The sequence below is a fragment of the Zootoca vivipara genome, chromosome 14, assembly GCF_965207765.1.
Source record: "Zootoca vivipara chromosome 14, rZooViv2.hap1.1, whole genome shotgun sequence".
NCBI classification, from domain to species: domain Eukaryota; kingdom Metazoa; phylum Chordata; class Lepidosauria; order Squamata; family Lacertidae; genus Zootoca; species Zootoca vivipara.
The window spans coordinates 30323334-30340561 of record NC_142597.1 but is presented as its reverse complement, the minus strand read 5'-3'; the positions used below and the strand labels follow the sequence as shown (position 1 = coordinate 30340561).

Sequence of the window (17228 nt, the reverse complement as noted above, 5' to 3'; positions counted from 1 at the left end):
GATGGAAATACTATATATTCTCCTGCTTCAGAACCATTAAAAGAAGAGAAGTCTCGACCTGCATGGAATATGGTTTCTCTAAGTCTGAAACCATCTTTGTGAGGATCAAGAGCAGGCCTTTAGATTCTACAGGAATCAAATTTTAACAGTGTACACTTCTTTTGAAGAGCATGGTCCAGGGGGCTTCTGCCGGTGGCTCTCTTACTCAGATGTGGGCCCTCAGCAGATACATGATCATGTGACACCAGCCCTTGAAGTTGTTAATTTATTATTCTTTTTTTACTATAATAGGACGTTATAAGATAAAGCAGACATCCCCAAACTTCAGCCCTCCAGATGTTTTGTACTACAATCCCCATCATCCCTGATCATTGGTCCTGTTAGCTAGGGATCATGGGAGTTGTAGGCAAAACATCTGGAGGGCCGCAGTTTGGGGATGCCTAAAATAAAGTAATGATATGTTGTTACAGCTGGAAACAAAATTTCTTTATATTTTCGCTTGTATAAAATGATTAAAAACTTTAACTTCGCTTCAAAATGCGAGTTTTCGGCTTTTTTTTTAGTGTATTTCAAACAGATCTCAATTTACCAAGCTAAACATCAACCAATCATAAAAATAATTGCAGATTTGGATTCCTCATGTGCAATAACATATTTTTAGAACCCCTCATTGAGCAAATTAAAAAAAAAAAGTCCTTCAATGACACTCCCTAATGCCCAGGTAACCTCACACTGAAAGATGGAACCACTTTACATTGAACAATAATGCATGCAATTAATATGACATGCTGAAGAATGAGAAGAATAGAATTATAGAGTTGGAAGGGATCCTCAAGGATCATCAAATCAAACTCCTTGCGATGCAATGCAGGAATCACAGCTCGAGAATTCCTGACTGGTGGTCATCCAACCTCCGCTTTAAAACCCCCAAGGAAAGAGAGCCCACCACTTTACAAGGGTGCCCATTCCACTGTCAAACTGCTCTTACTGACAGGAATTTCTTCCTAATGTTTAGTCGGAATCTCCTTTCTTGCCGTTTAAATCCATTGGTTCCGGTCAAAGTCAGAAAAGGCATTCTTATTTTCTTGGGCAATTGGGAAGTTCCCATCATACGATATTGTTAAATCTGTTTTAAACGTGCTTAGGTGAGCTTATTTCTGTTTTTTGCTCAGATACAAATCCACAGTATGACCACATTTGGAATACTGCGTGCTGTTCTGGTCGCCTCGCCTCAAAAAGGATATTGCAGAGTTGGAAAGGGTTCTGGAAAAGGCCACCAAAATTACTCACAGGAAGCAGCAAACGGCCACCAACTTGCATAGCTTCCTATGGCTGTCCTAAGGATTTAGTGAGGTAACTGAAGCAATTTGCACAGCGTCGGCTGCATCCTGCCCTGCCAGGCAAAAGAAAAGGAAGAAAAGCACTCTGCACATGCTCTCTTGCTTTGGAAAGGATGAACAGGGCTGAGGCCTGACCAGCCAAGCCTGCCATCCCAGGTTAAGGAGCCTGTCTGTACTCTGTCATCTGCTGGGAATTTGGACTCTTGCAGGGCAAACATGTTAAGCCGGTGACAAGCAGGCGAGTCAACCAATGGGGAGGCAGCAGCTCCCGGCGTCGGGCCAACCGCCCCAGGGGCCAAGGCTACCCAGCTGTTGGGAAGCCAAGGGTTGCCACAGTGCAGACTCTCCCCTTTAAAGGGGACAGCACACTGAAGCACCCTGGCTGCAGGGCCACAGAGCCTGCTGCTCTGGAATTGGCGCTGGAAAGGGAGACAGTCGGAAGTCTCAGGTCTGCCACAGAGAGGCAGTGTGGTGCATTGGTTAGAGCAATGGTTCCCAAAGTGGGTGGTGGGATGCTAAAGGGGTGCTAGGGGGCAAGGGGGTGGCAGGGGGTCCTGGAGGTGCAAACGCCGATCACTGGATCAAGTTCATCCATTTTGTTAAATTCATTAAATGAGATCATTTTAATTGGATTTTGAACAAATGTGCAATTACAGTAATTGTTCCTGTTTTGAATTTTATTGTGTTGTTATTTTCCTTAGCGGGCCGTGCAAGCCACTCTTCTGAATTAGGCTTTTTATAGGGTTGAGTAGGGGGCACTAAGGAGTAGGAGTTTATGGGACCAAGGAGACAATGGCCCGAAAAAGTTTGAGAACCACTGAGTTAAGAGTGTCAGAGTAGGATTTAGGTGACCCGCGTTTGAATCCCTGCTCAGCCACGAAGCTCATTGGGTGTGGGCCAGACACAGTGTCTCTCAGTCTAACCTACCTCACAGGGTTGTTGTGAGGATAATGTGGAGAGGAGGAGAACCTTGGAGTAAAGTTCCTTGGGATGTAAACATGATAAATACATTTTTAAAAGGAGATTGCAACCAAGGCAGCATTTCAAGATTCTCAAATAGGTATTTGTGCATATGCAGCCCAAATCGGCTCTGATGTGCATTCACTACTTCGCATTCGCCAAAGAGAGTTATCGGGAAGAGCATTGGGGGTGGGGGAGAGTCCAAGAAATCCCAGTGGGATTTCACACTCCCTGCCAAGCAGGATGCAGAAATCCTTCTGGTTCGCAGACAGAGCAAAAACTTATATCTTTATTTGCTCATTGAAGTTTAGCACTCGGAAAACACCCTTTGCCCCACATGTCTGGGACAGCATCTGGGTGACAAGCGACAGGGAGAAGGGAGGGTAGGGAGGCTACAGAGGTGGCCCCATTCTTGGTGGGGAGGGACACAGCAGATCTGGGCTGCCCCAGAGACGCATACATAGCGGGGGCAAAAAGGGACAACAGCATCAGCTGTAAAAAGGAAGAGTCATGAAAATGGGTGTTTTGCCCTGCTCAGGATGTCGCAGTGACGTAAAATCACAGAACTGTAGAGTTGGGAGGGATCCTGAGGGTCATCTAGTCCAACCCCCTGCAATGCAGGAATCTTTTGCCCAATGTGGGGCTCGAACCCACAACCCTGAGAGTCAAACGCTCTGCTGACTGAGCTCCCCAGTCAGATCTGGCCCACACATCATGGAACAGCCAAGCAGAGCCATTCAGGAGATCTGAGATATCCAAACCCCAGGGCTCACAGCTTCTCATGCAGAGGTTCCAAGGATGAGCCAAGAAAGGCAAATATCCTTAGCTATGATTCCTGCATTGTGGGGGGTTGAGCTAGATGACCCTTGGGGTTCCTTCCACTCTACAATTATATGTGTCTTTGCAAGGGCAGGGAATGTCCCCTGCCTGAAACCCCCAGAGAGCTGCTGCCAGTCAGTGTGGGCAACACTGAGCTCACTGGACAGCTGGGTCCGACTCAGTAGAAGGCAGTTTCCTATGTTCCTAAACAGCCCTCAGTTGGGAATCAAGAGGACTAGGATCTTAGCTCAGCAGCAGAGCGCCTGGTTTCCTTGCAGAAAGTCTTCTCATGAGGCCCCAAACACTGTCAGGATTGCACTCAGGCTAAAAGGCTCTCAGCTCAGTTCACACTCAAAGGCAAGACTCTTGCAGGAAACAAGAAGCAGGAAAGCCAATTTCCTTCCAAATTCGTGCTTGGTCAGATCTTGCAGTGTAGTTCTCCAGCCACACAATGTGTATAAAATCACACATATTAGGGCAAAGGGTGAATAAAAACCATGCAACTATCAGGAGGAAACAACATATTAAAATTGCATCGTAATAAAGATTGCTTTGCAAATGTATCTCTCTCTCACTTGGGGGAAATTGTGTACACGTATACATGCCTAAGGAGAAATTCACACAAAAACACCAGTGCACTTTCACGGGGACTTAAATTCAGATCTCCACATTTCCGCAGCTGTTTTCAATATCTTGAGGTGGAGTTGGGGAAGAAATGAGAAACTGGGGGGAAGCAAAACAGACGGATTCGGCAATGTCTATTTACCATTTATCACATTTATACCGCCAAGGATCTCAAAACAGTGTCCATGGCTCCCCCATTTTATCCTCACAACAACCCTGTGAGGTAGGTTTGGCTGAGAGGAAGTGACTGGCCCAAGGTCACCCAGTGAGCTCCATGGCCGAGTGGGGATTAGGACCCTGCTCTCCCAGGTCTTAGTCCGACACTCTAAGCTCTACCCCACCCTGGATCTCTGCATCGCTGCATTGTTGAGTGCTACTAGCCATCATCACAACCTCTGCTGGAAATGAAGGCCATTCAGTTAAAGTATTCCCTGAGTGAACCTCTCAGCACCAATCTGAGTTTTAGTGTATGGAGTGGGAGAGGTCATTTCCCTTCTGTCCCTCCCCTCTATGGCAGTTCTTAGAAAAACAAACAGCAAATGCATTTTTCCCATGTGTGTACGCGTGTCACAGCTCAGTTGTTCTGTCAAAGCAGACACCAAAAAAGGCCGTTTGCGGGGTAGACGGCTGAACACCACGGGGGCCCCTTTCCCGTGTTCCTATTGACCGGATCTGCCTGCGCTTGGACTACCCTGCTGGTCAAAGTAAACAGGACTTCAGCACAGCATGTCCAAAAGTCCATGGAAGACTTGCCATTGTCCTCCCACCCACCTCGTTCTACAGCAGGCAGGTCTGTGCTAGCACAACACCCCAGTTGCTTCAGCAAGCTAGGCCCATTGAGGACTCTGAATTGCATATTTTCAGACCCTCCAAGTGTCCCTATTTTCCAGGAACGTCCCAGTTTCTGATTTGATCCCGGAACGTCTTGCTTAGGATGTCCCTATTTTCACTGGAGAAATGTTGGAGGGTATGGAGTTATCCGACCCCTGAGCCGTCTGAAGTTTTCAGGGAAGTTTTCAAAAAAATTGTGTAATGTTTTATTATGTTTTTATAGATGTTGGAAGCTGCCCAGAGTGGCTGGGTCAACCCAGTAAGATGTGTGGGATATAAACAGTAAAATTATCATTATGGAATGGGATGTCCCTATTTTCATCAGAGAAATGTTGGAGGGTATGTATTTTTGCATGGCCTGGAGAAAGTAGATCTAGTTCTTCTCCCTCTCTCCTAACACTACAACATTTCTCTGATGAAAATAGGGATGTTCTATTCAGCAGCAACAACAACAACTTTATTACAGTGGTACCTCGACTTACGAATGTTTTGAGTTACGAACAGAGTTCCGTCCGCCATTTTGGGTGTGGTTTAGATAGGATTTTTTCGACTTACGATTTTTTTAAAAAAAATTCCCCATTGGCTTCGACTTACGAATTTTTTGACTTATGAAGGTCCGTTCGGAACGGATTAAATTCGTAAGTCGAGGTATCACTGTATTTATATCCCACCCATCTGACTGGGTTTCCCCAGCCATTCTGGGCAGCTTCTAACATATATAAAAACATAACAAAACAATATACAGTGGTCCCTCGACTTACGAACTTAATCCGTTCCGAATGCACATTCGTAGGTCGAAAAATTCGGAAGACGAAACGCAGTTTCCCATAGGAAAAAAAATATTCGGAAAAATTTGTGTCGAAAAAACCGCATGTAAAAATTCATTAAGTGGAGGAAACCGCATTTAAAGCCGCCAACAGCTTCCGTTCGGATGTAGAAAAATTCGTAAGCGTGCGGCCATTTGTCCTGTTCGTAAGTTGAAACCTACGGATGTCGAGTAATTTGTAAGTTGAGGGACCACTGTACATTTAAAAAAACTTCCCCGTATAAGGCTGCCTTCTGGTGTCTTCTAAAGGTTGTATCTCCTTGGCTTGAGGGTCTTATAACTCCATACCCTCCAACATTTCTCCAGTGCCCTAGCAGGCTGGGCTGATGTTCTTGTGGAGTAGCAGTGCAATACCACAGCAGCAACCAAGGCAGTGGCGTAGTGTGGAGGGGCAGACGGCAAGACTTAGGTGGTGGCAGTACCCCATCCTGAGGACACGCACACATGCATGTCCTACTCCTGCTCCTCAGTTCCACCCAGCAGCAGCAGCAGCAACAACAACGCATGGAAAAGCCGGTTAGGGGGCACAATATGTGCCTTAGGGAGCACAATACCTAGGCCTGTGTGCCGGCAACCCACACGATGCCACTGAGCCAAGGGCCTTCCTGGCCAACCCTGACAAGTGATAACAGGCAACAAAAATGTTTCAAAAGCACCATTTTTAAGATACAGGTCAAATGTTCCCTGGCCATGTCACAAGGGCTGGAGACACGAGGATGGCTTATGAAGTACCCACTAATCTAGATGCGGGGAACCTTTGTTCCTCCAAAGTTTCCTGAACTGTTGTAGCTCAGCGCTCTCTGGAGGGCCAAAGTCCCACCCAAACCCTAAGGATTTCCAAAACCCTAGCCGTTTCGACAAAAGCAGCAAAGGGACGAAATCTAAGGCTCGTGCATTTCAGCTGGCGCTGGTGCCTAGCCTTGATATGAGTCAGGGAAGCAGAGAGCTCAGCCCCTAACTCTGTGTCTGAAAGAAGAGAGGCTTTCTGTCCCTAACAGCGGTCATGTGGCAGAGAGTTCCATATGCTAATTGTGTGAAGTAGTCCTTTGGGAGTTCCCAGAGGAATCTTGCTGCCCCCTGCTGGAGACAGGCCACAGGTGGGGGTTGAAGAGTGGTGATGGGCTCCAATACAAGTTTGCTCTCAAGACCAGAGATGGACTCACTCGGGAGGTGGACTCTCCTTTGCTGGATGTTTTCAAGAAGAGGTTGGATGGCCATCCCTTGGGGATTCTTCAGCTGTGGCTCCTTCATTGCAGGGGGTTGGATTAGATGGATTTGGAGTCCCTTCCAAATCTACAGTTCTGTGATTCTACTATTCACCCTCCCACCCCCACCCCATAGCTTTCAACTCTACAAGGAAGCTCATCCATGTTATAAAATCATTTAGAGCTCCGTCATCTGTACAGCCTAAACTTTCCCCTAGTTTGGGATTTGGGGGATTTCGGGAGAGTGAGAGAGAAAAGCAAGCTTGGCTAACAGTGCAAGATGTAGGACAGTGAGAACATTTACCAGTAAGAGCTATTGGCATACAGGGGCCCCAACTCTGCAATTAATCTGTGCCTGCCCTCCCAGGACGTGAAAAGCCCCATAAGAATATAAGAAGCGCCTAGCTGCATCAGGTCAGTGGCCCATCTAGTCCAGCATCCTGCTCTCACAGTGGCCAACCAGATGCCCCCAAGGGAAGGCTGCAAGCAGGACCTGAGCCCAAGAGCCCTCTCCCCTCCTCTGGTTTCCAGCAACTGGTATTCAGAAGCACTGCAGCCTCTGATCATAGAGGCAGAGCTTAGCCATCATGGCGAATAGTCATGGATAGCCCTCTCCTCCTCCACAAATCCGTCTAATCCCCTATTAAAGCCATCCAGGTTGGTGGCCTTCACTGCCTCTTGTGGGAGGGAGTTCCATAGTTTAACTAAAGTATCGTTTCTGAGCAGTTCCCTCTCCTGAGCGATGGAGAAACCCGAAAGAACGTAAGAAGAGCCTGCTGGATCAGGCCAAAGGGGGGCAATCCTGTCCACCATTCTGTTCTGACAGTGGCCTACCAGTAACCTTTCAGAAACGCAGCAGGGGCTCAGTCTGTACAGCATGCGACTCTTAATCTCAGGGTTACAGGTTTGAGCCCCGCGTCTGGCCAAAGGATTCCTGCAATGCAGGGGGTTAGACTAGGTGACTCTCGTTGTGGTCCCATCTACAATTCTATGGAACTACATGTTTGAAACCAGCAAACAGCATTCAAACACAAGAGCCCTCTTTCCTGTGGTTTCCAGGAATTTCCTCCAGCCTCAGATATTCCTGAAGACGAGCCAATGAGTAGATGGCCAACCCAGTTGCACCCCAGACCTGTCAAGAAACAGACTTGGCCGCCAGTAGCCACCCGAGACTCACCTGTAGGCCAGGCTCATGCACTCAAAGAGCCGGGTGAGGGTGGGGTCGATGCTTGGAGGGGCAGGGGATTCCTGCTCCGCCTGATGGTGGCGCCGGCGAGGCCCCACATCGCTGTGCGGAGATGACACCATGAAATGTCCGCTGTGGATGACCTGAGAGCAGGTGGGGTAGCCCGCCCCGGGCCTAGTGCCGCTGGGGGCTGAGCTGTCGGAATCGGAATCCGAGTCATCTCTGGGTCCCATCTGCGGTTCAAGGTAGAGTCCAGAAGAGCCCGGCTGGAGGGATGCCATGGGGAGGGGCAAAAGGCCAGCTGGCCCAGAGGGCCCCTTGCAAGCAGCCTCTGCAGTCCAAGCTGGTGCCCCAGGTGGGCACCTGGTGACGATGGCACACCTTAGTTGGCAAACAGGTGAAGAGCCCCACCTCTCGCTCCCTCTCCTGCTGCTGCCACCTGCTCTCACCTCCTGTGGCGGCTGCATTTATAGAGCAGCCCGGTTGGCTCCACCTCCTGGTGGGTGGGCACAAAAAAAGCTGGGAGGGGGAGTTAACCCCTCGTGAGCTCCATGCATTCAGAAACGGACAACCGGGAAGAGGCAACTTTCAAAAAGAGTCACCTGAAACTCCAGCTAAGTTTGCCAGCTTCTGAACTGCAAAGGCGTCCGGCCCTTTGGTCTTCTGCCACGATCGGGTGATATGGCACAGCAAGAAAACCGTCCCAGTCACTTTATTGCTTCAGTTGCTGTATATGTGGGGGGGGGCAGGGACACCCCTCTACACGCACACACAGAGACAGCTGCTGCCAATGAGCTACTCAAACAGGGTTTGTTTGCCTTGGCTGAGAGTATGTGCAGGAGAGGGAATTATACCCAGTGTTTACCCACTGCTAATGTACTCCCCTTCCCAGAGTTCCCAGCGAGCAAACACCGATTAAAGGACAAAAATAAGCAGGAGGAGAGCGAACCGGGTGCAGCGCAGCGTGAATGGACATGAAAAGCTGCTCCCCACCTCCAGGAAACAGCGGAAAGAGCGAGCAAGGGGGCTCTTGCAGTCTTTGTGGCGTGGGGGGGGGGGGGAAGGAGGCCACAGATGGTGCCTGTGTGTTTGAGCACCCACAGAGGAAAAAAGGCACCCAAGCAGATTCATAGGAGGACCATAAGTACACAAGGAGAGCAAAACCTCCAACATTTCTCGGATGAAAATAGGGACACCCCATTGCCTATTTTGATAATTTTACTATTTAAACCCCACACATAATAAAATATTAAACACTGGGGGGGGGGGCGCAACACCTTCCCTATACAGGATTCCCTTCAGACGGCTCGGGGTTCAGATAACTCCATACCCTCCAACATTTCTCCAATGAAAATACAGTGGTACCTCGGGTTAAGAACTTAATTCGTTCTGGAAGTCCGTTCTTAACCTGAAACTGTTCTTAACCTGAGGTACTACTTTAGCTAATGGGGCCTCCCTCTGGCCGCGCCACTGCGGCGCAATTTCTTTGCTCATCCTGAAGTAAAGTTCTTAACCTGAGGTACTATTTCTGGGTTAGCGGAGTCTGTGCTGTCAACAATTTGTAGTTGCCTTCCCCAACCTGGTGGCCTCCAGCTGTTTTGGACCACAACTCCCACCAGCCCCCTGGTCATCACGGGGGCACCAAAGATGGGGAAGGCTGCTTGGAAAGCATATGTGAAATTGACAAATCTCCACAAAAACAAGAGGAAGTGATGGTGGATGAAAGCCAGCAAGGCATCTTTGTCAATTACCCTGGGCTTCTGGACTCAGTACTGAGATGGAGAGATGGTTCATTTCAACTAAGGGCTTATCCACTTGTCCTAATGCTCTGCCCACCACCACCTGAGAAAACCACTCTTTAGTGCTTAGTCGGACCAAACAGCAATTCAGGTTTCCTCCAGATTAATGTTTGCTCCAATTTAGCACTAAAGAGCAGGTTTTCCCTGGGAAAGGAGAGGGACAAGGCGGGGGGAGTTTGGAAAGCACGGAAGAAGCAGAAGTGCCACAAGCATATCCTTTTTCAGAAGGAAGGAAGGAGGCAACATGAACGTTAAAAACATCTACAAGGACATACAAGACAATTGCATCTTATGCAGGGGTTCGGTCCCAAGGGTTCCATGTTTACACAAAAATCACATCCAGGCAGCGACCATTTTGCACGGGTTAAAATTAATGCATGAATGCCAACATGCGAGTCGTTTTGGACACAGAAGAGGGCAGAATAGAGGCGGAACGAGGTGGAATGGGCTTATGTGTACCCCTCTGACATGTGTGGGTGCCACAAATGTGACCCACACCCACCAGGTGGATCAGGCATATGTATAACTTTTTAGTTCTCTGCCTTGCTTGCTGGGCAAGGCTCACTCAGCACGCTGGCTCTGGGGTGCTCACGTGCGATCTCACGGGAACTCAGACGGTCCCACAGTATCTCACAAGAGCATCCTAGAGCTGCTGGGCGAGCGGCCCTTGGCCCTCTTGCAAGGTGGAGAGCTTAAAAGCTCTTTTCGTGACAGGTAACGCCAAACGCATCCAGCACAGAAATAGCTTTCAAGCTCTCCGCCTTGCTTGGATTTCACTTGTGTGATTTCAACCAGCTTGCCTTCAATTGCATTTGGTTGAATTTGCTCAAGTTACACGCGTGTAAGGTGTGGTCGTTCCTGTACTACTTGGCAACAGTCACCGAAACTCACCCACTTGCTGGGACCACCAGGTTTAGAAATAGGATGTGGGTCACCACCAATATCTGCAATCCAGGGCAAGAATGCTGCCCCACAAGGCTGGCGGCGCTGACAAATACTCTGCAATAAGGAGCAGAAGCAAGAAGACATAAATCTCCAGCAGGGCAACACCGGTGCTGTTAAGTCTGCAAAAACAACAAGGTCTTGTGGCATCCTAAAGACTACGTCAGTGCTCATATTAGTGGCCTAAAATGCAGCGAGGTCATCCTTGTGCCGTTTCAAGTCACATTTGCACGAGGAGGGGTGCAAGGAAGTCTTTGACCGATCCACATTGCCTGTTTGATTTCCCCACACCTGCATACACACCCACACCCCGGAACTCCTGTTCAGAAAAAGAAATCATATGAGCATATGCAATAGCCGTCTCAAATGGGCACACACCTCAGCTTAACAGGGGCATGACAGTGTCTTACGTTTTCAAATTGGGTGGAAGCTGATTTGAGGGAAGACACAACAAACTGCAGCATTTCTCTAGAAAGTACAAAATAGCTAAGAATTGGGAGTACACATTTTCGAACGCCAGCAGCAGAAGCGTGTTGCAGCCGGAGGAAATGGTGAGATATACACAGCCTAATGCGTTTAGGGTGGATTTGCACAGGGAAAGCTAACAGAGGGCCCTTCAGATGCTCCAAGACTACAACTCCCAGCAGCCCATGTGGCCAATGGCCAGAGATAATGGGCGTAGTAGTAGTCACAGCAACATCTGGAGGGCACCATGTTACCTACCCCTGGGCTCTGCTGTTGTGGGGCAGAATTCTGACATAGTAGACCCTGGGGGCCTCCTCTGGCCCTGATGGCTGCTGGGAGTTGCAACAACATTTGAGGGGGCCACAGGCTTCCCACCCCTGATCTTAGGATCCCCAACTGTGAAGAGCTCATCAGGGATTGAACCCAGGTTCCTTCTGCATGCAGTATGGAGCCTCCATATAGCGATCAATGCCTGGCACTAATAAGACCTCTCCTCCCTCCTAGAATTTGTCATTTCAAAGCAGTGCACAGCTGTGGAACTCCCTCCCACAGGAGGCAGTGATGGCCACCAACCTAGATGGCTTTAAAAGAGGATTAGAGGAATTCGTGGAGGAGGAAAGGGCCATGGATGACTATGAGCCGTGGAGGCAGTGATGCTTCTGAAAACCAGTTGCTGAAAACCACAGGAGGGGAGAGGGCTCTTGTGCTCGGGTCCTACTTGTGGGTTTCCCATTGGGGCATCTGGGTGGCCACTGTGAGAGCAGAATGCTGGACTCGATGGGCCCCTTTGACCTGATCCACCGGAGCTCTTCTTCAGTTATTTCCTGCTCTGAGTAGGGCTAGGTGTGGGATACAGCCCTCTGAAACCAGAGCCCTGCTCGACGTCTCTCAATTTATGTGCATGCAGTAGAAGGCTCACTATGCTTCTAGTCGCTGTTGTGGACCAATTCGCTCTGCCCCCCCCCCATGGGGAAACAGGATCAGGGGGCTAGGGGAAGGGGGCTCCGCCTCCTTCCTCAGCTGTGTCTTGCAGCAGCCTTTAAAGAGGATTGGACAAATTGATTGAGGAGACTCAGAGCACACTCAGAGGCAGCAATGCTTCTGAATACCACAGAAGCGGAGGAGGGCTCTTGGGCTCGGGTCCTGCTTGGGGGTTTCCCACAGGCATCTGGCTGGCCCCTGTGAGAACAGGATGCTGCACTGGATGGGCTTGATCCAGCATACGCTTCTTCTTCCGGTCTCATGTTCAGGTCATTGTGTGGGCCAGCTGTCATCGCCACACCTCGTGGTTCACGGATGCCTGAACCAATTATGAGCTATTTCCTTTCTGCCTGTCCTAAGACTCTGCTGATGTGTCACCGGGAGGATGGATCGGGGGGAGGGGGGTGGCATGTGGGCCCTGGCAGAGAATGGCGACAGATGGCAAGTGGAGGCACAAAGGAGCCTCTGCAGAGGGGAGGGGGCAGCCCTCTGGAGCAGCTGGGGGGGCAGTGGAGAACCAAAGGGAGCCCTCTTTTGTCAGGCAAGTGCCCTGTCACACAGGTGAGGGCAAGCACAGAAGAGGCCTCCTCCAGCAGGCTCCAGGGCTATCATTATGGGTGGTGTTGCCATGGCGCCCCGTGGAAACAGACCCCCCCCTCCGTAAGGCACCGGGGTTGCGTCAGCAGGACGCACAGTGGCTGACTTGGCAAAAGACCAGGCTTGAAAATGCACCCCCTGGCACTGCCCTATCACCCCTCCACTCCATCCCCACGTCTCCTAAGCAAGCCAGGTGGGAAATCAGAATATACGGTTTGAAGCCAGCTGCTTCGGGAATTTCACCTGCAGATCATAGAATCATTTAACTCTAGAGTTGGAAGGGACCCCGAAGGTCTTCCTAATGTTTAGTCAGAATCTCCTTCCTTGTAACTTGAACCCACTGCTTCAGGTCCTACCTAGCCAATAGAGCAGGGGAACACAAGCTTGCTCCATCTTTCCTGGGATAGACCTTCAGATGGCTATAGATGGTTGAATAGGGCATACTGTAGGGTGGATTTAGAGCAGGTAGGGCCTGCCAGGTGACTCCATTTATCCCGCGAGACCGTTTGGGGGCAAGCCACACCCACCTGCTACACACCTCACATTGTATATGACACCAGGTGGGGGGGCATGTAAAGGAAAAACGGGGCTTTGCAGGCACTGCTGACCCTTGCAAAATGCTTGACAAATGGCTGGTTCAGCCAGCTCTTTAAGCTATCTCCCTCTCCCTACACCCCCAGTCAGCTTGGAAATGCATCAATCACCTGATGCCATTACAGCATCAGATGATTTGATAGGTGACCAGGACCACCCACCTGTCAAAGTGGGGTCCCGCCTACCTGTCCAATTTGGCCCAGGGCATTGGTGGGGGGAGAGAAAGGTCTGGCACTACATCTGCCCATTCTGCATCTGTAAGAAATCAATATTTCAGAGTGGCAGCACCTACAGTTGGGAAGCTACCCTTGCAGGGTTGTTGTGAAGGAGGAAGAAATGAGGACTGCAAAACATTAAGAACACGGGAAGAATGGTAGTAAATTAATAATTCGTGGAGGAGAGGGCGATCAATGGATACTAGCCAGGGCTGCTCAGCTCTGCCTCCACAGCCAGAGGCAGCGAGGAGACTACAGGAGGGGAGAAGGCTCTTGGGCTCAAGTCCTGCTTACAAGTTTCCCACAAGCATCTGGTTGGCCACTGCAAGGACAGGATGCTGGACTAAATGGGCCATTGGCCTGATCCAGCAGGTTTTTCTTATATTCTTAAACTAATAAATACAGTAGTTAGATTATCCGCACAGATTCTGCAGGGCATGCTGCTGTACTCTCGGCGACCAGCAGGTGGCAGAACACCAGAGCACATCTTGCTACGGTAGTTGTTCCAGAGACACCGCCGTCTCCCTTCATGCTCTTTGGGGACCTAGATCAGGGAGCACCATCCCTAGGATTCTTGCACTCATGGCAACATGCATGGAAACGAGTCAGGTTATGGGTTGCCAATTTCTCGACCAGCCATTGCCGCTGTGTCTTTCAACTGTGGCTTGGTGTGGGTAAACGCCAGCCCTGGGGTGCTCTTTACCTCTGGTCAGTTGGCAGCCATGGCTGGGCAGCAACCTCATTTTGTGTCCCCGCAAACACCTCTCTGTATTTGGCCTTTGACTATGATGATCCAAACAATGCATTCAGTTTCCCATTCCAGAAATCCCAGCACTCGGCTTCTGAGCCTGTGCAGAGTTGTTGTTGTTGTTGTTTTATCAGAGGGGAACAGGCTTGTTTTGCAAAGGCAGTTCCTAATGGTGGGGGTGTAAACAGGGCATTGTGGCCAGCGACTGAGACTGGCCAAGGTGGTAGGGAGTGGGGAGACTTAAAGATGGAAGCTATTGCTTCTGATCTGACCAGGCCTTGCTGAAATGGGGTTTTGAGAAGGCTGTTGGGTTATTTGTACACAGGGCTTGTGGGAAAACACAACTTGGAATAATAGAATTGTACAGTTGGAAGGGACCCCAGGGGTCATCTAGTCCAACCCCCTGCAATTCAGTTTAGGGAAGCAACAATGGCAAAGGCAAGTCACCTTGTATAACCCCTTCTTTTCCTCCTCCTCCCCCATGCTGACCAAGCTCACCTGCTCAGTCAATGTACACAGACATATACACAGGTACACATATACATGTACACCCATACACCCATACATACGGTACTCATAAACGTGTGTTCCTGAGCTTTTAACGGCCACAGAAACTAGCCACAGCTGAAAGCTTTTCCAGGCCTAGAAATGCCTGCTCCGCCACTCCTGCCTTCAGGCTCTCTGAAGCTTAAAATAAACTGGGGCCCACTGAACCAGACGGGGCTTGCTCCAAACTAAACCTGTCGAGGAACTGAGCGTGCTTCTGAGCATGTAGGGAGTGCAGGCGCCCGCGCAGCTGGAGATCCCCCTAAGAAGGCGGGGCGGTGTTCCATTTCTCCCAAAACGACTGGGGAGTTAGGTGGGGGCTTCGCGCGGCTCGGGCTCCTTCGGGGGTGGCCCCGTCGCGGGTGGGCGGCGACGCGGAGGCAGCCGTAGCGGAGTGGGCGGACAGACAGACAGACAGACAGGCGGCCGCTCCCCGCTCCCCTCCCTCCTGCTCGGGCTCCCGCGCATGTGCCGCCCCCCCCCCCCCCCCGCCGTCGCGGCTTGCTGCTCCTCCCTCGATCGCCGCCCAAGAGAGCGGAGCCGGAGCCATGAAGGATCGGACGCAGGAGCTGCGCACGGTGAGCCCCATCGGGGAAGGGGCCGCGGGAGGGAGACGGGGTAGAGCCCCATCACAAGGCTAACAGGGAGGGGTCCCCTCCAACCGTGGCCCCTCCAGCCTTGCCCCCTCCATCTGAAGCTGAGCGAACCTCCCCGTCGAAAACAGAGCCAGCGTACTAGAACCGGAGGGGGACGACAGCGATCCCTCCTCTCTTCATAGGGCGGTGCCGTCCATGGATGCGTGCGGCGGGGTCGTGGAACATTTTGCCCCTCTCTCAACTCTCCAGGGAACGGACGACAAGGCTGTGCCCGCTCCTCGCACCTCCATATCGCCTTGTTGATTCGTGGGTGACCGTGTGGGGTGGAGAGATAGGGGGCTGGTTGGAGGGATCGCCCCAGTTCTGATCTGCAGGAACAAGGGCGGCATCTCGTGTGCGGATTTGGTCTTAAACCCCTGGAATTGGGAATGATGAAGCACAATTCCCCACGCCCGCCATCTCCTTTGAATTCTCTTGGGGGTGTATGCGAGGGGTTGACGACGATTAGACCCCGTCCTCCTCCTAGGGACGTAGCAGCGCGCATCTCTGGGACTTGTGGCGTCAGAGAAGAGGGGGGGGAGGCTCCTGAGCATCTGCAGAGTGCCTGCTCTATCACCCCGCAGGGGGGGGGTGAGCAAGGCTCTGGTGATGCTGTTGGTCACCACAGTCCCAAAGGGAAAGGTTGCTAATGGGAAGTCCCATCGATGGGGCCAGCTGGGGTGACTTTTCTTCCTGGGGGGCTTTTACTCACAAATGGAGGCTCTTTCTGTCTTCACGGGGTGGGGTGGGGGAAGAGTGCTCAGGAGTGCAGCCTTAACATGGCTGTGCTTTACTAAGTGGACTGCTTAAATTTTGCCAGCTTCCTTCAAGCACCTAATTGTATAATTGTTTAACTGATTCTGGTTGCCTCTGTTGAAAGCCGTAACTTTTTTGAATGACAAGGAGGGAGCCGTGGCATGTTGTTTTCCCAAGCGGAATTTTTTTCCTTTGCTTTTTTTGCCTCTGGCAACCACAGGCATTTCAGGTGGCTGCCCTCCGGGTCTTCGACTGCCTAAAAAGGAACCTGCTTGAGCCAATGCATAGCTGCCACCCTCTCCCAAACTTTGCTGTTTTTGTTGTCGTTGTTCCTGTAATTTGAGGGTAGGGGACTTTGGGTACTAGACTCCAATTCCCATCAAGCCCAGCCAGGGAGGATGATGGGAGTTGGAGCCCAATGATGGGAGGGGGCTACAGATGTCGTCGCCCCCCCCCCGCCCGACCTTTGCTGTAATGCACAGCAAATTTCTCCAGGGCAGGGGCAGGGGGGAGATTGAAATGGAGACCTGTGACTCTCTGCATGCTTGAGGGCTAGCACCTTAGAAGTCAACTGTTGAGCATGCAACATCTGTTGCTACCGTGCAACACCCTGTGGCTTCCTTATGAGGAAGGATGCTTGTGGATTTAAGGAAGGGGTGGTCTGGGGACGGATTCAGGACCTCGTTGCTTCTTTTGGAAACCCAGCCACTTTCCAGTGAAACAGAAGTTCTGACATTTGTGGGTTTCGCTGCATTATGATGGCCCCAAAGAATCGTAGAGTTGGAAGGGACCACGAGGGTCATCTCAGTCCAACCGCCTGCAATGCAGGGATCTTTTTGCCCAACGTGGGGCTCAAACCCACAACACTGAGATGAAGAGTCTTGTGCTTTACCATCTGAGCTATTCAGACTCAACATAGGTTAGTGCACCTGCTTTGCATGCAGAAGGTCCCAGGTTCAATCCGTGGCATCTCCAGGTAGGGGCAGATGCCAGCCCGACATCCTAGTGAGCTGCTGGTGGTCTGAGTGTGCCAAGGTTTATAAGTGCCTTTTCACATTGCCTCTTCTCTAAGCTAAAAAGCCCCAGACGCTGTAACCTTTCATCACAGGGGAGACCCTCGCTCACCTAGGTCATTGTAGCTGCTCTTCTCTTAACCCTT

General features: G+C 50.7%; 2 protein-coding genes across 2 annotated transcripts in view; one reads left to right on the top strand and one right to left on the bottom strand.

Annotated features, from left to right (window-relative positions):
- The window catches only part of MLXIPL (MLX interacting protein like), a 51577-nt gene extending 43198 nt beyond the window's left edge, over nucleotides 1-8379 (bottom strand). Inside the window, exon 1 of the mRNA XM_035139401.3 lies at nucleotides 7783-8379. Within this exon, the coding sequence (XP_034995292.3) occupies nucleotides 7783-8258 (476 nt within the window). The 5' untranslated portion in view covers nucleotides 8259-8379. The remainder of the gene's footprint in view (nucleotides 1-7782) is intronic.
- Nucleotides 8380-15041: 6662 nt separating this feature from the next.
- Nucleotides 15042-17228, top strand: part of STX1A (syntaxin 1A) — a 41498-nt gene continuing 39311 nt past the window's right edge. Inside the window, exon 1 of the mRNA XM_035139470.3 lies at nucleotides 15042-15256. Coding sequence (XP_034995361.1) covers nucleotides 15227-15256 — 30 coding nt within the window. The 5' untranslated portion in view covers nucleotides 15042-15226. The remainder of the gene's footprint in view (nucleotides 15257-17228) is intronic.